The sequence below is a fragment of the Myiozetetes cayanensis genome, unplaced genomic scaffold (genome assembly GCF_022539395.1).
Source record: "Myiozetetes cayanensis isolate MyiCay16 unplaced genomic scaffold, myiCay2020 scf4, whole genome shotgun sequence".
NCBI classification, from domain to species: Eukaryota; Metazoa; Chordata; class Aves; order Passeriformes; family Tyrannidae; genus Myiozetetes; species Myiozetetes cayanensis.
In genome coordinates, this window is record NW_026087631.1 from 12,838,343 (window position 1) to 12,863,715 (window position 25,373).

Genomic DNA, 25,373 nt, shown 5'->3' on the forward strand with positions numbered 1-25,373 from the left:
TAATAAACTCAGGGGAAAAAAAAAATTAGATGCTAATTTACCAGGCATAATTAAGGTCCTGCAAAACTGACCATATTGCTTCCACTTAGCATTTCCAGCACAGATCTGCAGGGTGACATTTGCTCTCCCCACCTTTTTCATGGGAAATGTGTACAAGCAACTATGCAGGAAAAAACTAACTTCAGATCACTTATACTGATCCAGAGGAGCAGAAGTAAAAAAAAACACCTGCAGCCTAATAAGTGTATTCTTGAGAAGCAGTTAGTTTAATCACAAACACTTTCTTCTCTTAATCAGATGGAGTTATCTCTCCTACAAAAATCTCGCATTTTATCCATATTTCTTGTATTGCATCAGAGAAAAACAAGGACTACAAATTTAAAACAGTATTGTAGTTATATATGAAAGGCCACTGTTCTTCTAGCAAGGGTTCTCCCTTACAGTTTAGAGTTAAGCTGTGCAAGCAACTTCTCAAGCTTCAGTGCTAGTGCCATATTTCCTTTAATCCTTAATTTTCCTGACATGAAGGCCATAGTTGGCTTTAGTTTACCTAAAAAGAAGAAACAGAACCATCAGAAAATGAAAGAAATGGGAGACAGCCTGTGCACAGGAAAATAAAATGCCACAACAGCGAGACCCAGCAGTTATACTGCTATCAATTCCTCCTGTAAAAGCAGCGCACATTTAGGAAACACTGCTTAGAGATGTGCAGAAGTACAGCACATTGACACGACTGAAGCTACGCTGGCTGCTAAAATGTCAATACCTGGTTAATAAAAGCAGCGTAAGCTTTTGTTCTCTTCCTGTTCACAGAACACAGGAGTCCAGAAAAATTCAAGCCCTTCTGGCCTATACTTTCTCCTCAGCCACAAAAAGCCAAAAGCTCCTCCATCCCAGATCAGGAAGCGAGGAGCCAGTCTCCTCCCCCATCAGCAGGAGGTTTTCTGGGCACTGGTACCTGTGTGTGACAAAGGCCTTTGTCCCTCACCTGTGAACATTTTCACAAAGTCAGCACTCGACATGCTCATCACCACATCGGCTGTCCCAGGAGGCTTCCCGAAACCAGTGCTCCCACCCTTGTTCTTCAGGTCAATATACCACGTGCCTCCACCCTCACCTGGACAGAGAATGCAGAGAGGTGAGGAGGCAGCAAAGGTGCTCTGCCCTCCCTCCCATCTGCAGGCAGCCAAAGCCTGGCAGGCGAGCCCACCCCACGTGCCCATGTGGGGACACGGGCAGGAGAGCCCGAAGGCCGCCTGCCCTTCCCTCCCAGAGTTGGAGGCACAGGGTGTTTCAAGGAGACCCTGGGAGCACCCCTGTCTGTCCTCACACCAACCCTGTGAGGGAGGGCAGCGCCAAGTGACAAAGGCTCCGTGTCCAGTGGGAGTGGCAGCAGCTCCCTGTGCCAACTGGAGGGCCTGAGAAGGAGCATCACAGCAGCAGAACGGGAGAGGAGCTGGTCCGTGTCAAGGGATCAGCTTGAAAAGGTGAGTGCTTCTCTTTGAAATCACTGAGTGCCTTTTGCTAGGGAAGGTTTCACATGTGATGGTCTTACCAGACAATTCAAACTGAAAGACACCCTGAGTACTTCTCACATTCTCTTCAGTCATGGCCCCCTGAATAACTCTGAATGTTTCTGCAACAGGCCCGGATGGCTTGGCTGGAGCAGATTCTGTTTTCTCCTCTTTCAATGCTTGGGCAGCACCTACAAGAAAGATTATTTTTCTCTTTCAAATGAAAACCACTTTAAAAATGAAGGGAGAAACATGCACCAAGAGCTCCATTTGAAAAGATTTAAGCTTCAGTGTGGGGTAAATGATTATTTTCCCATTTTAGTATTTACACCCATAAAGGATGCTTTCTGCACCGAGGATCTGAATAGGTGTACAGCATTAAAGGTATTTCTGCAATATATTTCGTTTCCTAATATGTCAAAAGAAAAGTGGAAAAAAAAACAAAGGAAGATTCTTACTGTTCACTACAAATGCCTACACAGCAGTTTTTTAATGTAATCTATATACTCCTGACAATGCTAAAAAAAAATAAATCAGGGTCTTTAATAGCCATCACTTTAATCTCAAAATACTTCTGTCTTGTCTATCTTGTAAAGAACATGCATATTTTCACGAATTCTTCTGCAAAGGCTTCTAAGCTTCAATTTGCTGCTTTGATCAGCATTCTACTGTATGACAGTGAACATGCACATTTAACAGTGAAGGACAGCATTTGCAATTTACAAAGTCGGTCAAGTTGAACAGCCTCTAAAAATGTTGTTGAAAGTCTCCTAGGTGTCTTCAACACCAAAAAACAGTTAGGTCTGTTCTATGAGTCCTGGTATTGTGAGGCCCAGGGAACTAACACCATTCACCTCTGGCAGAACAGTCCTCCTAGTTCAACAGCCCAAACAGTATTCCCAACAGAAGGGAACTGTTCAAACTTTCCCTTCTCTGCCCTTCTCCTATCCCTATTTCAACACTCCTATGACGCCTGTTCAGCATTCTTAGTTGCCCGCTCACTTGACACACTACAGTTCTGAAAAACCAAACCCAATGCTTTTCTAAAGAAGACTTCTGCATTTCATCTAAGAGTTATTTTAATTCTGGAGCCCCTGGTGGTCTAGTGGTAAGGGCGCGGCGCTATCACCGCGGAGACCCAGGTTCGATTCCCGGTCAGGGCCACTCCCGGGCCAATGGAGCTCGTTAGCCCTTAAAGGCAACCCATCTACGTCCTAAGGACCTCACTGCCACCGTCCAAGCTCGCTTGGCCCCGGCAGATGAACCTTAGGATTAAAGGGTGGGCTCAGTTCCGCGCACACTGTGTCTCACCTAAAAAATCCAATGCGCAGGCTGGAAGGTGTAAAGACCTTCCCCAGATCTTCACTCGTGAAGACTGGCCATTATTTTTTTTATTTTAATTCTGTAAATTGTGCATGTTTCATCTAAGAAGCCATGGAGGATTTATGTCGTGTTCTTTTGTATAAATTTAACAAGACAAAGGAGATATTCCTGCAAAATGTGCTGTTTGCTATTTAATTTCCAGTGATATTTACCTGCGACCTTCTTACTACCACATTCAAGTGTTTAAAAAAGGATTCTTCAAAATGATGCATTGACTTTATGCCACAAAAGTCCTGCAGGAGGTAAGATTTTTTTTCTCTAGTTTTTAGTACAGAGTCACTTCCATAAATCTTACACTCCAAATGAGAAAAGCGTTTTTTGCTAAATACCTTGAGTGGAGTCCAAACTCTTGGGAGAAAAAAGAAAAACAACTTGAAATAGAGAGGGCACTCATTATTGTCAGAAATTATGGACACATAGTGCTTTCCTTACCATATCCTTTTTGTTTCATAGCTGTAGTGTCAATTTCAGCATCCAAGAAGAAGTCAGGTATCAGAGGGTGACCTAAGAGGAAGGAAAAATTTAATAATAAATCCAAGTAAAGTTGGACAGCACGAATCCATTTCATATGAAATTAGAGCCAAGTCTGTAACTAAATAAACTACAACTTGAAGGAAAAAAACATAGCACAAAATAACATGTTTAGAGTTTTGTTCCTTTAAAATCTGATATAGAGGGCTTTTAAAGTTGCCCTGAAGAACATTTGAAAAAGGAAAAAAATAAAAATCTATCTCACTAGCTGTTTAAAACTAATACATACATTTACAACGCAAGTAGATTTTCTTTTCATTAAAGAATTTCTTAATTTAATTTAACAGGCATTTGATTATTACACTCCCAGTGGACACGTATGTGCTTTCCAGGAACACACGTCCTCAAAGCTGAGGCAACTTTTTTACAGACTAATGCATGAGCCCCTAGAAACAAAACTATATTAATATTCTCCATATGTCCTTCCCTCCTTCCTGAACTTACTTCTCATCTTAAAGGTCTCTTTTACCTGGTGCAATTGCATAGACATCAAAATCCTTAACTCCTTCTTCTCGCAGCAAAACTTCATCAATAATGAAATTTCCAGTGAAGCTTTTTGGTTTTGTTAAAATGCAGTATGCAGCATCTGCCAGGATATCTGTTTTCCTACATTGTTTTTCTATTCCAGCTCCTCCCAGCATATCCATAGCAGCTGTATGTATGGCTAGAAAGTTTGAAGGGTAAGAAAACAAAGCTTAAACATCGATGACATGGAAGTCCCATTTCTCTTGCAAATATACAAACTTAATTTTTTTTTCATGCAAAAGGAAACTGTAGGAAGACAAAAGCCGTGAAATACTCCCAACCAACAAATAACTCTTTACAAGCAACAATGAAAACCAGGAAATTACTAAACGAATCAAAAAGGGCAGAATGTTTTATGATATTCACATCCCCCTATCTATTTATCAGTGGTCATCCCACCCTGCCCCCCTGGATTTCAAGGGTCATTCAGGTCATGAAAAACTAACAGGACCACTATTTTCCTCAAAGTGAATGTATGATATCTCAATCATTAAGAGGTATTCCCTATGATGATTATTATACTGAAAATCTCGATAATTTATTTTAGCCTTTTGATACTCCCATGAGAAAGACATTAAGCTATTGGAGAGCGTCCAAAGCAGGGTAACGAGGATGGGGAAGGGCCTTGAGGGGAAGCCGTATGAGGAGGGGCTGAGGGCACTTGGTCTGTTCAGCCTGGAGGAGATTGAAGGGAGACCTCATTGCAGTTACAATTTCCCTATGAGGGGAAGAGGAGGGGCAGACACTGATCTCAGTGGTGACCAGTGACAGGACCCAAGGGAATGTCAGGAGAGGTTTAGGTTGGGTATTAGAAAACACTTTGCCACCCAGAGTGGAACAGGCTCCTCAGGGGAGTGGTCACAGCACCAAGTATGACAGAGTTCAAGATTTGCTTGGACACCTGGTGTGATTCTTGGGGATGGTCCTATGCATGGTTAAGAGTTGGACTTGATGATGCTTGTGAGTCCCTTCCACTTCAGTAGATTCTGTGATTTTGTGATGCAAAAGTGTTTCTCCTAAGTTAATGAGAAACCAAAATTTCACAGAAAGGCTGTGTTAGACCCAAGAATAAAATTCACATCTCCTAAACTTCTGGTTCTTATCTTAACGAATTCCACTACTTCTGTGGCATTCCATTAGTTTTGTTTATGCCTCCCCCATGGGAGCTACTAACATTGTGGCATGTTGCAGTCTAAGTCTGTGATTTGCTCTTCCAGGCTGAGGTATCCATTCCATTTTTCTTTCATCCTATTCCACAGAAAGGCTATCTGGTTGTAGCGTTTGACATTTGCCATGTTACTTTTTTTCCCCTCATACAGTTCTGCTTTTTCCCATCTGCTTTTTAAGACTCAACACTCTACCCCCAAGTTTTGGGACAGACTTGCAAATCCTTTCCTTCATCTAGGACAGAAGAGCATGGAGGCGGAACAATAAACCCAATTTTACATCACTTTTCTCCTCCTTTCAGTGCTTCCATTCCAAACAAAGTAACAGCAATTTGGATGCAGAAATGATCCCAAAGTTTCTTAAAGAGCAAAAAATAGGCACTGTGCAGGACATATCCATCTGAGCTTCACCTACCAAAGTAGGAACTGGGAAAACAGACAAGTCTTCAGTGCTGGCCAGAGAACTCCTGTCCAAGTGTTTTCTAGGAAAGTGTAGATGTTCTCGTTGACACCCTTATTTTACTCTTCTGTGGTCAGGATTAGTTCCTAGGTTTCATCTACCTTTAACCAACCTCAGCTTCCCTTTTTTTCAAATCAAGTGAACTGCTATCAATACACATTTAAATAAAAAGTGACAAATAGATATGCTGTACATACATGTAGGTACCCCTAAGTCTTCTTCTCATCTTTAAGGATAGAAAATAAATTTGTCTTTCTTTTGTCCTCTGAAATGCTCTCTGCCCTGGAAAACTTTTTTTTTTTTTTTTAAACAACTACCAACAGTTCAGAGGATATTTCTGTAAAATACTATGATGAATTGTACCAGCCTCTGTTGACCCAAATCTATTCCATTATTCTGAGGATTCATTAAGCCACTCACTTTCTTGGCCCACATTTCTCTGTTAGTGTCAACTATTTTTCTTCAGAGCACAGTCAGCCTATTTGCATAGACTGAAGACAAAAGGTCTCAAACAGCAGTCTAACTGCACATTGTTATATTCATTTCATATAAAGTGATGCTGGTTTTCCTCTAATGCACATAAAGAGACTTTCAGTTTTATCCCAGGACACCTCTATTATTCCTGTGCTCTCTTTGTGATGGGACTGCCCTTTTGACAGGCATCCTCTTTCATTTTTGGAAGAAAGGAGAGCTCCTGGCCTCTTATTATCAGCATACTGTCACATGTAAATGAACAGATCCAGGCATCCATACTAACACTGAGGCTAAACACATTTGTATGGAATTATAGTGGACTTTTAAACTAAATACTTTGCAACTGTATTTTAGACCTGGTGAAAGTCTTTAACACTATCTCTCTGGATGACCACAAGAAAGTAGTTAACTTTCTTACTTTTGGAAGACAAATCTCTTGAAAGAGCATTTTTAGTACTAGAGAACTCACTCATTATCCTCCTTTATACTTCAGGACACATCAGTTTTCCTGGAGGCATCACTGATTTATACAAACTCTGAGAGCTCAGCTAATGTTTCTAACAATATTAAGATGAATGAGTAAGATTCATCAAATAAAAAGCTCATTTGCATACCTTGAATTCTACAGAAAGCCTAATTACTTTTTTAATTACTTTGCAGCATCTCCCAGAGAGAAATCCTCATTTAGAAAAGCATTTACTAGAAAATATTTTCATCTGTAAATTGAATCTTCCTGCACTTCCAAGCCTTATGTTCTGCAGGATGCTGTGGGGAACAGGTATTAGCTGTGCTCTTTAACAAGTGGCATTTCCTGCAGTGTTCTCCTCTAACTTATTTTAGCAGGTACAGCTGTGTTACCAAGGACACAGTGGCACTGCCACGCACAAGAGAAAGATAAATACGGCTTTCTTTGGTTTGGTTTTTCTACTTCCCCCCCGCTAAGAATGTCAGATTTCACAGAAGTTTATAATTAATACCACCTAGACATCCTTTAAGAACAGACCACAACTGGTCACAGTATACGCAAACGTGAGAAAGAAATAATGTATTCAAAGATGCAACATAAGACTTAATGTAACTTCTGCTTATGAAGTTAGCCATCCCTCTTAAAAAAATTCCTTTGTGAGCAGGTGGAGAAATTCTGACAGGTCCTTTGTTCCCTCGCCATGAAAAACAGGAGGCCAAATTATTCGGATGGGTGGGGGAAAACAGCTACACTGCAAAATAAAGACCTAGTATAACCAGCTGGTCTCTGCAGAAAAAAATTCTTTAGCTTTCAGAGGTATGTTGGGACCCATAAAGGCACCAACTCATTTCCACAGTATTAGTGGATGTTTGTTCCAGCTTATCCAGAATCAGAAAAAAGGTGCTGGAAAATCAGAAAGCTGTGGAGGAGGCACATAATGTGCCTATGCAGAACGTAAATATGTGCACTTAAAAGACACCCGTAATCTTGTAACACCTTTTGCACGATAAAGTAAGTCAAATTGGTAGTGTTGTCTACAGCTTCAAACCATGTCTCTCTGTCTGAACAACATATATCTGGATTAATTCCTTTACTGTCCCTAACTCTCACAGACAACATACACTGATTGATCAGCCACACAATGGTAGGTAAAAGGTCACCTCTGTTAATGAAAAAACAAATTACTCCCCGACACAGGATTCTTAGGGGATATAAAATGCGTTTAGCAGTGGCATTTTAGAGACAGGATAGGGGGATGGGCATGAGGTCTAGGGAGCTAAAGACTTCAAGAATCAAGTTTCATGCTCTGCTCCAGATCACACAGATCCTCAGAAATCTCCATTGAAATTTCTCTGAGGTTTTCCTGGAGCACTCAAGAACCAAGTATGTGGAAACAAGTTCGTATTTCTTATAACTGCCTCAGAAATAAAAAAATACAACACAAATCTGAAACCTGAAAAGTGAGCTTTGACTCCACTGGAAGGCAATCCAGACCCTGAAGTTATACATGTATTTGCCTTCAGTACCTTGAAGAGGAAGACCTTATCCTCTTCAAAACGGTACAGGTTTTGTGATGATATAATTATCATGAACAATATAATTATAATTCAAAAAGTCAATCCCTTACCAAAATATTTCTATGGGTAAAACTCATAGAGTGAGCAGAATTATGAGGCATCCATTTACTGGGAGAGTTTAAGATGCAAGCATCCAGACCAGTGAAAAATGACCAAGTCTGTCAGACACGTTAACCCAAATGTCCAATTGATTATCACCTATTTTAGCTAAGAAACTCAGCTGATATTGTCTGAAATAGTCAAGTTTTGCTCATATTTCTCACTTTAGAGAAAGCATATCAGAGTTCACACTGCAAATCAAAAAGGGCCTGAAACTCCTAACAGGAAAACATTTAAAAGTGTTTGTGTACAAACACTTCTTACACTGGAGCAACATCCTCAAAAGGGGATCTTGGTTCATATTTTGTACTCCTCTTGCTTCTTCCCTCCCTGCACTAGTTAAGGAAATAGACACTGCTCTTGTAATGTTTCCTAACACAATGATGGGGCTTACACCACTAAAGGGCAGGATTACCCTCTGTCTGGTATTGATTTTAACATCAGTATCATTTCTGCCCATAGACGTACTTGGGGTGAAGAGATTGGCCTCCTTGGCAAACAGCTGGCCAAATCTTGAACAGCAGCCCTGACTCCCACAGACCCATAGAAAATAAACTGATGTTAATACAGTGTGGGAGCATTGAGTTGCTTTTCTTCCACAGAGCTCTTTAACTTCCTGTAACTTGCAATCACATAATTCTGTGAACAACTTTTCACAGAAATGCACTGTGCCAAAATTTCTAGGAATGGGGTTTTTTAAACGATTTCTGCATTCCCAGAGGCATCTATCTTGTCAGTTCCATGTGAACTCTGGCAATTTAACTAGCAAGGAATTCTAAACAGTACTGCATACACAGATGTTCAATACCTGCTAATGAAAGCGCCCTAAGACTTTTGTGATTCTGTCCAAACCAAAACTCTGGGTGCATGAGAAAAAGTACAGACAAGCCAAATCTACACACATGCTTCAACCAACTGAAGGAGTTGAATGGGTTGCAAAGTAGCTGAAGATGAGTTTAGATCAAAGTGGCAATGGTCTAGTGAGAACTGGGAATGAAGACTGGCACCCATTCAGGATGAAAAAAAATTACACAAAAGAACTGCTCATTCTCTTGGATCAATTCCAGAAGTCCAAAGTATATTAAATGTCAAATAAAACAAGTTTCAACAGTAGAAATGCAGAAAGTCAGTATTTCAGTACCATAAAAAAAAAATCACCTGTTTTAGGCCATAAAGCGTTGACAGCAACTTCTCCTCTAAATTCTTCTGCCATTCCCAAGACACACATGGACATCCCGTATTTAGAAATGGTATAAGCTAAGACAAGAAGTGTAAAAAAGATAAAAGTTTACACTTTATCAATGTAATTTTAACTGTCAAGGAAAGGTAAAAAATGTAATAGGTTCATAAGGAAAAAGAAGGTTTTGGGGACAAAACAGTACCTTCCTAGAGTCAGAATCTCTCCCTTTTCTCCGCCACCCCTGTCAGATACAAACTGTAGACTGTCATCTTTTCATTACAATAAAATGAGAACTACATATATTCTGCCAAAAACAATGACTGAAGCCTAGCTGTACTGTGTTTTTGTCATGCTTTTCATACACAGAACACTGACAAGAGTGCTCGATTTTTTCATGAGGCCTAAGGCATACAAGCTGTTAATGACCAAACTATATCCTATAAAAAACAAAAAAGGCAGGGAGCAGGAATTCTTAATCATTGTCATCTATCTACTTGGAGAAGTGAAACTTTCTCTGGGAAAGAGCTGGAACTTGCTGGAGTTTAGTACAATAAGTGTCCAAATGGGAAGTTTTTCTACAGTTTTAAAATGAGCAACACTAACCTCAAGATAACATGGAGTTAGTTCCTTTCCCACCTCAAAACTAATTTCCAGATTAAAAGACGACATTGAGTTTTAACCACAGTAAAACAAACATGAAGCTGCATCGGTAAGAAAACAGATTTTGGGTTTCAGTCTCTATTTGGAGCAGAAAATTTTCTGTAGTCTTAACAATTCCCATGAAAAAGCACGGACTCCTACCTTGAAAATATAAAGAATGTATCAGGCCATGAAACCTGTGCTACATTTTCCCACAAAACAATTTCCTCCAGTGCCAGTCTGTATACAGCGCTAAAGATACAAGATCTGGCACTCCTGCACATTTCACCAGGTACTTACATGGTTCTCAAAAAATAGCAACAAAGGCTCTGAATGCTACTCACCACAATGATTTTTGAACCACATGGGATTCAGATTCAGAGGTGGGCTAAGGTTCAGGATATGGGGGTTCTTACTCTTCCTCAAGTAGGGAAGGCATGCTTTAGATCTGAAAGATTGATTCAAAAATATCAGTCTCCTCTTATTTTATGGACCACCTATAATTACAGGAAAAACCAAACTAGAAGACCAGTACTTTCATGACAATAAACGACTAAGCTGAGACCCTCTTTTTGCATCAGTTATTTAACTGATATAAAGATTAACAAAAAATATCTTTCCCAGATCACTTATCTCATCTTTTGCACATCTATCTCATCTATTTACACATCTGTAAACCGTAACTTTTAGTTTAGAGAAGCTGGCATTTGACTTCATTTCTAGCACTAAGATACATGTTTGCATTTGATCTCTGCTGGAGAATTTTTAATCAAGCTTCGTAAGGCAAAAGCACTACCACAGTAGTGACCTTCTATTCACTTATTTCAACAGGACCCATGCATAGTGTCAGCCAGAGAGGGAACACCTTCAACAGCAAAATCACTACAGTAATAAAGCAATTAATTTAACACCTGCTTAAATGTCCTGAGGTCTCGACTCTTTCCAGTGGCAGCATGTGGAGCTCACTGACCGAAGTCTCAGTTTCTTGATGCACAGGAACCAAGAATATGACCAGGTTGCCATTACTGAAGCTTAGTGGGATGAATCCCATGACTGTAGTGCAGCTATTAATGGCTACAGGCTGTTCAGAGGGGTCAGGGAGGGAAGGAGAAATATAGGGGTTGCTGTTTGCACCAACAGATGGATTGAGTATGAAGAGCTCTGTCTGAAGAACCAGCTGTGAACACGTTGAAAGCCAGTGGGTAAGAATTAGAGACTGAGGGAACAAAGGGAACCTTGTGGCTGGAGTCACTACAGGCCCCTGATCAAGGGGAGCCTCTTGGTTAGGCCTTGTTGCTCCAGTTACAGGAGATATCATGCTTGCAGGCTCTTGTGCTGCTGGGGGACTTCAAACACCTCAATATTTGCTGGGAAAGTAGTACAGTCAGCTGTAAGCAATCCAGGAGACTCATGGAATGCATGGAGCATAATTTCCTGACCCAGGTAATAGGCCTACCAGAGGGAATGCCATACTGGATCTGATGGCCACGAATGCAAGAGATAACTGGAGATGCCAAGACAGAGGCAGCCTGGGCTGCAGCGATCACGCACTGGTGGAGTTCACAGTCCTGGGGGATATGAGTCAGGCAAAGAGTAAAGTCAGGCCCTGAATTTCAGAAGAGCAGAATTCCAGTTCTTCAAGGAGTCAATAGGACTCCCTGCAAAGTGGCCCACTGACAAAGGAGCAGAACAGATATGACAGATCTTTAGGGATGCCTTGCACAGAGGCAAGAGCTAGGGATCCCTAGGTGAAAGAAATCAGGCAAGGAAGGCCAGAGACCAGAATGCCTGAGTATGGAACTGCTGGTCAAACGAAAGGTCAAGAAGCAAATGCACAGGCAATGAAAGTATCCTAGGCAGAATATAGGGGCAATGAAAGTATCCTAGGAAGAGTATAGGGGCACAGGCCTGTTGTGTAGGGATGGGGAGAGGAAGGCCAAAATGAAGCCAGAGCTGAACTTTGCAAAGCATGCAAAGAACAATAAGAAGGAGTTCTACAGATATGTCAGTCAGAAAAGGCAGGTAAAACAAGCATGTACACCCACATACCATCCCCCACTCTGGGATAAGCAAGTCTGGAAAACTGTTAACAACTAACGAGGGGAAAGCTGAGGTACAAAAACAGCTTTTTGCCTCAGCCTTCAATGGCAACCTCTCCTCCCGCTCCTCCTGAAGTGGATGGACAGCAGGATGGGGACTGGGTAAGCAAAGTGCTTCCCGCTGTAAGTAAAGATCAGATTTGTGACCACCTGAGAAACCTGAACATACATAAGTCTGTGGAACCTGATAAGAGGCATCTCACTGTTCTGAGGGAACTGGCTGATGCAGTTGCCAAGCACTCTCCATATTTGAAAAATCATGGCACTCAGCCAGGTGAAATCCCACATGACTGGAAAAAGGGAAACACTGCACCTATCTTTAAAAATGGTGGAAAGGAGGACTGGGAACTGCTGACCTCTGTGCCTCGGATCCTCCTAAAAGCTATGCTAAGGCACATGGAGGACAGGGAGGTGATCTGGGACAGCCAGCACAGCTTCACCAAGGACAAGTCCTGCCTGATCTAGCGGCTTTCTGTGGTGGAGTGACTACATCAGTGGACAAGGGAAAGGCTAGAGATGTCATTTATCTGGACTTCTCTAAAGCTTTATACATGGTTCCTCATAACATTCTTCTCTCTAAATCAGAGAGAAAAGGATTTGATGGGTGGACTGTTCAGTGGATGAAGGATTGGTTGGGTGGTTGCACCTAGGGGTAAAGGTCAATGGCTCAGAGTCACGATGGACATCAGAGATGAGGGGTGTCCCTCGGGTTGGTACTGAGACCAGCGCTATTCCATGGCTTCATTAATGACAAAGCGCACCCTCAGCAAATTTGCTGACAACACCAAGCTTCAGGTGCAGTTACCACACCTGAAGGACACGATGCCATCCAGAGGGACCTAGTCAAGCTCTAGAAGTGGGCCCACGGGACTCTCATGAAGCTGAACAAGATCAAGTGCAAGGAGCTGCATCTTGGCTGGGGCAACCCTTGGTATCAGCACAGGCTGGTGGATGAACAAATTGAGAGCAGCCCTGCCAAGAAAGACCTCGGGGTGCTGGTGGATGAGAGCCTGGACATGACCCAGCAATGTGCTAGCTATGGTATGTTATATAAGGTCTCCAGAGATGAGAAGCTTATGAGGAGAAAACTGACAAATAAGATATTGCACCTGATGCATGCAAAGATTTAGTCATTTTGCTTGAAATGAAAGAGCACCAGCACTTTGCAAAGCCAAGCTGGAGCTCCATTTGAAACAAACTAGTTTCTTCTTCCTACATGCACGGAGATGCTTGAGAACATTTAATGACTACAGTAATAAGGTTCCTGTTTACTCCAAATTGCAGTTAATTCTTGGAAATATTAATTTCAAATAGCTGACCAATAACCCTGTGAGCACACGTAGAATAATTGCACTCCAACTCTAGGTCAGCAATACAGCTACACAATTTCTCCGAAAAACTGAGGTAACATCATACGTTTTGTTCCAATTACTTTGACTCCTTCTCTCAGCACTTACGTAAGGTAGGTTCCTCGTACATTGACCTCCATCATAAGATTGACCTTCTTTGCTGCTGTTTCCAAGGTGCCAGTCAAAGAGATGGCACTTGCATTGTTCACCAGAATGTCGATCCCTAGTTTAAAAATAAGTCATTTCACATTAGCATTTAAAGACAAAAAAATGGAGTAAAGCAGCTGTTCTTTTCTCTTTTCGCTCGAACAATCTGCCTGTTCACGTCTCCCCCGCGCTATTAACATACCTCCAAAAGTCTTCACAGCTTTCTCCACGGCACTAATAATTTGCTCTTCTTCCCTCACATTAACAACGCATGGCAAAGCCTTTCCTCCAGCCGCTTCAACTGCACAATTAAAAAATTAAACATATAAAAATTTACTCTCAGGTGGGGCAAAGAACATGAACCTTCTGAGAATCTCTCATGCAGTGACATGCTTCAAGAAGGCACTGAAAATCACACCCTCAAATTCTGACCTTTCTACGTGTTGTAGAAAGAACAGGGAAGCCAAAACCAAATCTTAACACTGTGAATGTGTATTTCAAACATCTCAAGTAACATAGCATTTTTACATTTATATACACACATATCTTCATTACAGTAACATTACAGCCTTCCTGGGAGGCCAGAGAAGCGCTGAGCTTATTTTAGTAAAGGTGAACTGGGAAATCTATGCATTTTTCCACTCAGGTATGAAAATTAAGCTTACACCCAGCCTAGCACCTGAACCCAACTTTCATTTGTTAAAACTCACTTTCTTCTGCAGCGGTGTAGATAGTCCCTGGAAGAGTAGGATGGGGCTCAGCTGTCTTGGCAGCTATCACAACGTTTGCACCATCCTTAGCAGCTTTCAAAGCAATGGCTTTGCCAATGCCTCGACTTGCACCTGTGATGAAGAGGGTACATCCTGCCAGTTTCCTGAAGGTGAAGGGGTAAGTGGAGGGTAGTAAGGAGAACAAAGAAAAAATTGTAAATCATCGACTTTTATCACTCTCTAAGCGAAAAAGTAATTAGCACAGTCTCCCAACCAGACAAATGCCCTCATCATTTTACTAAGAAAACAGCCTTCAAGTACAAAAGGGATGGCTACAGCTACAGCAAAGTACCACTGAAGTAAGATCATTCCCCAAGTCTGCAAACGCTATAAAGCAAGAAGGTTACACAGGTCACCCAGTTACATTTCTCCCTTTTTGTAAAATGATCCCACAGACTGTTTACAACAGAGCTGCTACGTTCTCCAACAGTGGAAAAGGAGTAATTTGTAACAACAATATGCTAGTGTCTAAGGAGACAACACACCTACACAGACCTCTGTAATTCACTAGTCACAGTTCTCTATACCCAAAGAACTGCTGTCTCAATGTAGCATAAAGTTTCAAGGCCAGAACCACAATGCCATATACAAAACCTTTATATTCAGAAATGGCAATTATTTCTCCTAAATCTTCTATACTCAACAGTTTTTCAGTAACTGCATTTAATCCAATGATTCCTCCAAATGAATTGCTTCAATCAAAATCTCTGGAGAAACTAACAAGTTTTAGAATACGAGAAAGACGTCTGGCTGACACAATGTCGCTGAAGAGAAATATCAACTCCACTTAAAAGCATATTCAACAATAAAGCTTCTTAGACCACAGGTTTTCCATATGAAGGAACGTGTGTTTCACCATTTGTGCATAAAGCTCATGTTGCCTTTTGTAACTCCGCAGCAGAAGCAAGAGTTTTTAACTTTAGTTAGAGAATGCATATAAACTGTGCAACAGCAACTTCACTTTTCACTCCCATCACAAACATTACACACCAGCCTCCAAGCCTGCATTAGTTTTCCTTTCAGACTGGGCCAGACTTCTGGCACAGTTTCTCCACATCTGTTTTCAGATGTGGGGTTTTTCCCCTCTAATCCAAGAACCTAATCCGCCTCCTAAATGCTCTCTAGCAGAGTGTTTGCTTTCAGAAGGCAGAGAACTGGAATGGGGCAGAAAGGGCAGAGTGATCTTCCCCTGCAAGGGTAGAGTTACGCATCTATTGCATCCCAGGAAGTCAACAAAGTCCTGCAGGTGCCACTTCAAAGAGCTTTCATCTGCAAAATTGAGTCCTACAAAGGCACATGAAGAAAAATACCCAAACAGCAGAGTGTCCAGAGTCAAGTCACATGTACAATGAGTGAAACTCAGTCAAGTAAGGCCAGAGTCTGGCTTCTGCCTTCAACCAACCAACCAGCAGAATCCTCCTTAGTCAGGGAAGAGGTAAATGGGGTCCAGCAAGAGGAACCTTTAGAGAAGAAGCTGAGGAAAGTTGATGGGCCTTTAAGCCCTGCAAAGGACAAGAGTGGTCCATTCAAAAAGACAAGCAGATGTACCAGAAGACCAGCATGGCTATGCAGGAAACGTGTAATTCAGCTCCCATGAACAAAGGTGTCATATAGGGAGCAGGAGTAAGGACAGGTCACAAAGCAGGAAACAGAAACATTACTGAGCATGTTGGGGTGGTGCCAGGAAAACCAAAGTTCATCTGCAGCAGAGATTTGTGAAACACACAGGCACTCCTCCTGCTACACTATTAGCAAAAGCATGCCCTTTGCTCAATGGGGCGGGTGAATGCAAGGTTTTCAACACCCTCTGTCACAATATTTTTGCTTCATATTTAAGATATGATGATATGATCTGGATGGGTGCACAACCTGACGTGAAAACACTGGCTGGTCTGGCTCAGAAGTGGTGGTTTGTTAAGCCATACTTGCAAGACTTTGGGTTTATTTCTTAGTTCACTTAGCAGTCCAATAGTTTACAAGTTTATAAAGCATGTGCCTGTCCAAAATTGTTTATGACCTATATTGTGAAGGTTGCATCTGTTTTGTTTCTACCACAGATGAATTCTGGAAATAAGACAGAAAATGTCGGGTCACATCAGGGACACTGTTTAGAGCTCACACAGACCCTAGAAATTTAATGAATAATCCTGTTTATAACATACAGGAACAAATAATAACAATTTATCTTCCTGGCTGTTAGCAGTTGGCCTCTGAAGGGCTAAAAGGCAGGAAAGATCCTATACTTCTGGAAGGTATACTACTACTTTCTTACTTACTGGAAAAAAATTCGACTGCCAGGTAAGCAGGTACTGGCTTGGCACAAGAGAGGAAAGAACAGTTTTATATGTCTAAAGTTACAGATACAGTGCCGAATCTACGTTAAAACCATCCAGTCGCTATTTCCATGCCGCTCAAGGGCACTGGTACGAAGCGCCCGCCCCGGGGCTCTGGCGCTGCCCGGGGACCCTCGGCCGGCACAGCCCCGGGGCCACCGGGACACGGCGTCCTGCGCTCCCACCGCCCGCTCCCGGCTGGCCCCCGCCGAGGGGCAGCCCACACAGCGCACGGGAGCGGCCCCCGAGCCCCCGCGGCGGCCCCAGCCCAGCCCGCTCCGAGGGGCCGAGCACTCGCGGCCGGACCGGACCGACCCCCGGCCCTGCCCTGCGCCGGGCGGGGCACCTTACCCGGTGTTGGGCAGCATGGCGGCGCCGCTCCCTCAGCCCGCGCAGCCGCCAAGCCGGGGCGGGGCGGCACGGCCGGCCCGGCGGGGCGGAGCGGGGGCAGCGAACCCCGCGCAGGAGGCGCCCGGCCGAGGCTGAGGGGGCAGCGGGGCGTTCTCTGCAGGGTGTGTGAAGCTGTGCTTTGGCCCGAACTCTCTTGCGAGTCCCACTCAAATCAGTGGAGGCTTTGCCTCCATCCCACTTTCTGGAGTGCTGTGTCCAATTCTGGGCTCCTCAGTACGAGAAAGACGAGCTACTGGAGAGGGCCCAGCGGACGGCAAAAAGATGGTGAGGGGTCTGGAGCATCTCTCTTGAGAGGCTGCGGGAGCTGGACCTGTTTAGTCTGGAGAAGACTCAGAGGGTATCTCATTAATGCATATGAATATCTCAAAGATGGGTGCCAAGGGGATGGTGTCTGACTCTTTTCAGTGATGCCCAGTGACAGGATGAGGAGTAATGGCCATAAACTAAAACACAAAAAGTTTCACCTCAACATGAGGAAGAACTTTGAGTGTGGCAGAGCCCAGAACAGGTTGCTCAGGGGGGTCCTGGAGTCCCCCTCTCTGGAGACATTCAAAACCCACCTGGATGCATTCCTGTGTCACCTACTCTAGGTGACTCTGCCTTTGGCATGGTGATTGGACTAGAAGAGTGGTCCTTCCAACCCTAATGATTCTGTGATTCCCTATTCATCAGAAAGCCTGCAGCAGGATTGTCTGTTATTGTTCATCCAGCCATGGCTGCCCTCTCCTTTACCTCCTCCCATAGTCCCTCTCTGATTTCCCAATTGCAAGCTTGGCCCTCACATCCGTGCCCTGCACCACCATGTGCACACACACACACACACCCCCACACACACCCCTCCTCCTCCTCCATCTGTTGCCAAACGAAGGCTCTGACCTCCTGACCTTGCTGTGCTGCCCACCTGTTGCTACAGTTGGCAAATCTTCCATCAGGTTCTACCTTTGGCTTGTATTTCCCCTTTCAGCTTTCATGCAGAAATCTTGTGCAGCATCCTGAGAGAGACTTGGGTTTCACTGTGAGCTGGTGGCAGAAAGGGAAATCACCTGGTGTGTCTGAACCTGCTGGAAGAATTGAGATGGATGGTTTTACTGACTTAAACAGTAATCAAAGGAAGCCATAAGCAGATGTACTTGTTCTTGTGTGTTGGCATAATTATGGCTGTTGGTTCACTTCTGCTGCCGACTCCTGCAGGAACGATGCATGACTAGGCTGATGGGGCCAAGGGTTGTCTAAACACTTTGCAGCTGAAACGTCTCTCATGCCACCTGCTTTCCCAAGGCTAGCATCCCACACAGATGGAACTGAAAGAGCTTTGCTAAGACGTTCTTTAGGCATGCTTCTCCTTCTTTCTTTCTGCAGCTACTCAGGCCATATGAGCAGGGCAGAGCTTGACTGCCACAGCTGCATGCCAGGATTGAAAGCCTCATGCCTGCAGTGTGCTCCACAGAAGCAAGCCATCATGCCTGTGTGTAGACAACTGCTGGTTTCAGCCATGCACAGAGGTACCTGCAGGAGAAGCTCCTTGGAATCATGTTCAACCTTCTTCCCCTCAAGTGGTTTTTTTTTTCCCTCTCCAATATATAATAGGGGAACTGGAGTGATGGGACTTTTTTCTATACTGGGAGAGTCAGTTTATGTCCCGGAAGGTTTTTTAGCATAAGAAGCAGAGAACATTTGAAAAGGCACTACAGAAGGTAGAATGCTCGTGCAGTGGCTTTCAGTAGTTTTCCCAGTGCCTGCGTGTTAGCCCCCCAAGTAGTGGGCAGCAGGGGAGCACAGGTTTACCCTGGGCTGAGCACTCCCGCATCTGTGCTTGTAGTCCAGTGCTCTCCATCTCTACAAAGCAGAAACCCACTGTCCTGCAGTGGAGGATCCCCCCGCTCCCCAAACTGCCCTTCCCTCCAACAGTACAGCATTCATCCCAGAGCAGAGCTGGCCACTGACCACCCAGCTACTCACAGGAGAACGTGGTATGCCCTTCTCTTTCAAGAGCTACTTCTTTAACTTTGTGGGACCTGGTATTTTCCCCATCAGCCTTTTCACTTACGCAAACTCAGGCAACTGCTGCTGTGTTGCGTTTCAGCAAAGCCTCCCTGGCTGCCACTGCTTCCCCTGACCTGTCTCTGCTGGAGCCTCCCTCTGGCAGCTGCTTCTCACTCCCCAGCCTTCACCTGTGGCTGAGCTGGGTTCACCTGAGGAAGGTGATGAGGAGATGCAGCTGTGCAGGAGGAGGTGGCAAGGTCCTGGTGAGTGCTGTCAGCTGGGCCCTGAGTGTCCTCAAGACAGGTGAGATCTTTCAGGCCAGCAATTGGCTCTGAACGCACCATGTGTCCTCCAGGTGACAATCCCAACAAACTTGCTGCCTCTCTTCCAGCCCCCTGTGCTTTTGAGTGGCATTTGACATTTTACCATCATTCAGGTCTTAAAGTGTTGCTTTTAATGAATATATCTCAAAATGAATATAGGAATAAGTAGAAACATGACATTTTTCAGTTGGAAAGGGAGGCAAAGTGAGGAAAAGCACATGTGCAAGATCACATAGTACACTAGGGGCATAGATCGCTGGTATTTCCACCCATGGTCTGCATGATATTGTTTCCTTCATTCATTAGCAAATGTGCACCCTAATGAATACGGCTGTTATTTCAACATACTAAAAAGAGAATTTTTAGCAGAAGAATCATTATATTTAAAATACTCCCCTTAAACTCACTACTATTTGATTGGAATATTAAATAACGTTTGGATATTTAACAACAAAAGTTAAGGACACTTATGGGTATACTGTTCTTAGAAGGAATTCACAAATTTGGCACAAAGTCTAAGAATTTATTAGAAATAAGTAAGGACTGTAGAGGAGAGTTGAAGTGAATTCTTCTAAGTGGTGTTTTTTTTTTTCATTTTTTAGTAACAAAATAATTACATAGTTAATTTAAATTATAATTAATTAAATTAGTAGCAATTCCCCAACTCATAACTATTTTTTTTGTTGGTCAGAACAATGTCTATATTACTATATACCAGCTAACGACATGGTTTCCTGTCTTCAAACATTTTTCTTTGCAGCTTTAAAAGGTTTCTAATTTTGATGATAGCGGTGAAGATAGATGTGGTAGGAAAAGAACTGTGTGTACAAGTTGATCAGTTCTGGTATTAATGAATGCCCTCTGGATTTCAAGTTGGTTGGTTTGTTTTTTCTCCCAAGAACTTGGACTCCACTCAAGCTACTTGACAAAAGCCCTTTTCTCATTTGGAGGGTGAGATTTATGGAAGTGGTTGCAGAGCCTCTGTATTCAAAGCTAGTGAAAAAATGTTACCTTCCACCGCACTTTGAAACCTTTGTGATTTATAATCAGTGCCTTATTTTGAAAAATCCTTTTTTTATGCTGAAGGTCACAGGTAAATATTGCTGAAAAAAGCAATAAAAACATTTTTTAAAGGCAATTAAAAAAATTTAAAGACCAATAAAAGTAAATATTGCTGGAAAAAGAAATCAAATGGAAAATAGTACATTTTGCAGGAGTGTCATATGATGTCTTGCTAAATTATATCAGAAACAGTCTAATGAAGAATGAAATTTCCATGGTTTACAGACCTAAATATTTCTTGATATTGCAGGCACCTAAGAGACTTTCAATAGCATTTTATAGGCTGTCCAACTTGGTTTGCTTTGTAAATTGCAAAAGCTGTCGATTATTGTTAAGTGTGCATGTTCACTGAGGTAAAGTAAAATGCTAATCAAATTGATGTCTTTAAGCAGAATTCTATGTGTTTTAAGTAGAATTCTCTGTGTCTTTAAGCAGAATTCGCTGTCCCTGTCCCTTCTTTTGATCTGTGTTGCAGATGGAACCCGATAGTATCATTCTCACCTTTGACCCCTCTTTTAAGTGTAAAAAGATGCTATCAGTTTTGTTAAGCAGATGTTGCTCAATGTTTGTGGAAAGCTTTTGTATTTTACAACCCGTTTGGCAATTGTCTAAGATGATGTCTTCTTTGGCACTCAACCTGGGGTTCTGGGAGCCCTGAACTGAACTTTGCTGAAAACCAAATAGAGTGCACCTCAGCAAACGGCCATCAGAGAAAACCAGAGACCCAGAAGAGAAACCCACACCTCCTCACAGGCAGTGACACACTTTGTGCAAGCTAAACAGCTGTGCAATAGCTAGGTGGTAACTATGTATTAAATAAGACGGTTTATGTAGATTTCAATGTGTAAATTCTCTTCCTTTTCACTCGATGTATTTGATTTGTGGAAAACTTCCACCTTGCACACTGGTCAGAATAAACAGTGTCTCCTTCCTAAACATGACTCTTTGTCCATATTTAGAGAGTTCCAAAAATTGGCAACAAAAACAGTGTATTGATTAACAGCTTAGAAACCCTTGCAGAAGAATTAATTTCTTGCAGCTGCTGCCCAAGCATTGAAAGAGAAGACAGAATCTGCTCCAGCCAAGCCATCCGGGCCTGTTGCAGAAACATTCAGGGTTATTCAGGGGGCCATGACTGAAGAGAATGTGAGAAGTACTCAGGGTGTCTTTCAGTTTGAATTGTCTGGTAAGACCATCACATGCGAAACCTTCCCTAGCAAAAGGCACTCAGTGATTTCAAAGAGAAGCACTCACCTTTTCAAGCTGATCCCTTGACACGGACCAGCTCCTCTCCCGTTCTGCTGCTGTGATGCTCCTTCTCAGGCCCTCCAGTTGGCACAGGGAGCTGCTGCCACTCCCGCTGGACGCGGAGCCTTTGTCACTTGGTGCTGCCCTCCCTCACAGGGTTGGTGTGAGAACAGACAGGGGTGCTCCCAGGGTCTCCTTGAAACACCCTGTGCCTCCAACTCTGGGAGGGAAGGGCAGGCGGCCTTCGGGCTCTCGTGCCCGTGTCCCCACATGGGCACGTGGGGCTGGGCTCGCCTGCCAGGCTTTGGCTACCTGCAGATGGGAGGGAGGGCAGAGCACCTTTGCTGCCTCCTCACCTCTCTGCATTCTCTGTCCAGGTGAGGGTGGAGGCACGTGGTATATTGACCTGAAGAACAAGGGTGGGAGCACTGGTTTCGGGAAGCCTCCTGGGACAGCCGATGTGGTGATGAGCATGTCGAGTGCTGACTTTGTGAAAATGTTCACAGGTGAGGGACAAAGGCCTTTGTCACACACAGGTACCAGTGCCCAGGAAACCTCCTGCTGCTGGGGGAGGAGACTGGCTCCTCGCTTCCTGATCTGGGATGGAGGAGCTTTTGGCTTTTTGTGGCTGAGGAGAAAGTATAGGCCAGAAGGGCTTGAATTTTTCTGGACTCCTGTGTTCTGTGAACAGGAAGAGAACAAAAGCTTACGCTGCTTTTATTAACCAGGTATTGACATTTTAGCAGCCAGCGTAGCTTCAGTCATGTCAATGTGCTGTACTTCTGCACATCTCTAAGCAGTGTTTCCTAAATGTGCGCTGCTTCTACAGGAGAACTTGGTAGGAAAATAGCCTGATTTGTTTCATCTTCCCTGAGAGATCTGAGTTATATGGTCTTTTCTCAGTTAAAATTAGTCATAATCTAATAATTTCAGTAAGTTAGAGGATACAACTAGCCCTCTTACAAAGTGTTTTCTGGGTCCAGAAAAGGTAGGTATTGATGAAGTACTGTTGGACAAGAGTCAGTGTCAGAACTTTCACAATGGTAAATTGCTACACTTCTTTGTAAGTATGATTTTCGCATTTATCACTATTCAAAACAGTTCTGAACCTTCTTTAGCAAGCTTCAAAATGAAGTCAGAAGAGAACAGATTATTCATAAAAAAGAAGTTATCCAGTAAGTTAATCATTATAATCAAGACCTCAAAATACTTCTACAAATGAACTGGAGAAGTAAATTCTATTTTAATTAATCAGCCTCGTTATTTTCAGAGAAGGGCTTTAATATTATGAAATATAGATAGATAAATAGATTAATACATTGTTAGACTGAGAGATTTTAATTGTATAAGATTTAATTGCAGAGTCTGATTTTTACCACATGGATAAAACCATGAAGTTTATTCCAAAGCAGAATTTCTAAAGAACTGGAAGATCTTATTCTAAGGATATTACTGTTTCCTCTGCACAGCCTTTATCCAGGTCCTTTCTGTTTTCTAATGATTCTGTTTCTCTTTTTATATAAGCTCTTTTTATATGTGGCTTTCATGTCAGGAAATTCTAGTATTAAAGGTGACACAGTTCTACCATGGAATCTGCCACAGATAAATTCTGAAGACTAGCAGAAATATTGGCCTTTCATATATAACTACAATGCTTTTTTAAAGTGCCAGTTCTCATTTCTTTTTGATGCAGTATATGTAAGTATCAATAGATTTTATAATTTTTAGAGAAGTTACAATTCAGTTTGAATATAATAACCAATGGCAAACATTTTTAATAACTTGCTGTAATGACTAAAAGAAAAAATATGTCATAAAATTCTGACGTTTCAAGGACAGCTTTTTTCATTTTCACCTCTTCCTCTGGCTGCAAACTATCTTCTCTTACTGTGAGATGTAAATTTAACAGAACTTTTTTTCTTATAATGTTATCTTGTCTTTGAATTACCTGATATCTAATGAGATGTGAGTTCTAATCCCAGGATCAGGGGATGCACGACATGTTTCCACTGTACTGTAAGAGCTGAGGCCAGCACTAACTTTTCCTCTGACTGGGAGACAAACAGCATTTTTCTGTCTTTTACTGGTTTCACAAAGCTTGTAGGAAATGACCACCCTATCAAAAAGTTGTTAAAAAGGGCTGATGATTTCAAGCTATTGGAAAACACAGTGTGTGTGCTTGCATGAAAAATACGGCTACATATATTTTGTTTCTTTAGGGAGCCACCTTGAAATACTTGAAATACACCTTTTGAAACCTACCGATTCTAGAAAACACTTTTCAAGTCAACATATGTATTCAAAGTACATTTTCAAATGCTGCCCTGTAACACTTCAAAGACTGAAGCAGATGAAAGAACTTGGGTATTGGGAGCAAGCTTGTTTAATTTCATACCTATTTCATGAGCAACCCCATGTCTTTGCAATTTTCCTTTCTGTGCAACTTTTTTGCCAAAAAATTTCTGGTTTTCAGGGTTACTGTGGTGGAGGGGAAGGGTGTGCAGCATCCAGTACAACATTAACTGTGTCCTGGCACCTGAAGACAGAATGTGTTTATTTGCTTCCCTGCCTATGTGGGTAGTTAATGGTGCATGTGCTTCTTGTGTAGTCAGTAATACTGCTCTTGCACTACATGGTTGGTAACTGTAATGTCATTTGGTGAGGTACTGTGATGCCTGTGACACCTACAGAAAGGCATCATCTTCAGAAGAAAAGTGCTTTTGTTCAGGATGGATCCAGAGCAGCACAACCTGCCCCCAACTGGCCACTGTGTTTCTTCTCTCTCTAACACATCAGTAGTGTTGCTTGCATGGTGGAGGAGTGGGAGCTCACCAGGCTCAGAATCTTTAGAATAAAGGGTGTGGTGGCTGTGCCTTGCCATGATCTGGAGTATTAGGGATATTTGATCCTTGCATTACAAACTTTCATATTATGCCATTTCTGGAGTTTTCACTGTAAAAAAAGACATGACTGAAAAACAAGCCAGTCTGCTGTGCACTGTGATGACAGGACCTAGAATGGGTGCTGTAGTAGAGGAATTACTGCAGGTATTCACATTCTGCAGAGGATTTTTACATGAGGTCAAAACTGTGTTGCTTTTTAATCCATTGCTCTCTTCACATCTTTTGAGGCCCATAAAAATGAAGTGGCTAAACAAACTGTGATTGTTCTGCTGCTGTGGGTAACTGGTTTTCTACGTGATGATAAAGGATGATGAAAAGAACAGCTCCAGGACCTATGTAAGGCACAGACACGATCTGTTTGCTGCTGACGGTAGTGAGCAGGACTGATGGCTCATCCATCACACTGGAAGGAGATGTAAACTCATGCCTCGTGTTCTCAAGGGTTTTGTTTCGATGTCTTCTCTCCCACGTCTTCAGCACAGTTCCAGCTCCTGCGGCGGAATTCAGAGAGGCGCCGGGACCGACAGCGGCCGGTGCCAGCAGAGGGAGCAGGCAGCACGCTGGAGAGCGCTGGCTTTGGGCACCCAGAGCTTCGGGGGCTGCCAGGCTTGCGCAGGCATCCTAAAGGGCCAGACTCGCCCAAGTGCATCAGTATCTTTTCTGCTCAAAGCAGGGGTCAAGTGTGGGATAGGGTAGGACACGCAGATTTGCGGCAACATCAAAATCTGCGT

General features: G+C 42.9%; 1 protein-coding gene across 1 annotated transcript; it reads right to left on the reverse strand.

The window, feature by feature from the left end:
- Positions 1-243: 243 nt before the first annotated feature.
- HSDL2 (hydroxysteroid dehydrogenase like 2) lies at positions 244-17,137 on the reverse strand. The gene is made up of 11 exons (XM_050328621.1): positions 17,064-17,137; positions 14,320-14,483; positions 13,812-13,910; positions 13,571-13,685; positions 10,359-10,462; positions 9,354-9,452; positions 3,898-4,092; positions 3,330-3,401; positions 1,556-1,705; positions 989-1,117; positions 244-550 (listed from the first exon to the last, which is right to left on the reverse strand). Exons 1-11 carry the CDS (start codon positions 17,078-17,080, stop codon positions 438-440), a joined length of 1,257 nt encoding a protein of 418 aa, XP_050184578.1. The 5' UTR covers positions 17,081-17,137; the 3' UTR covers positions 244-437.
- Between the last annotated feature and the right edge of the window lie 8,236 nt (positions 17,138-25,373).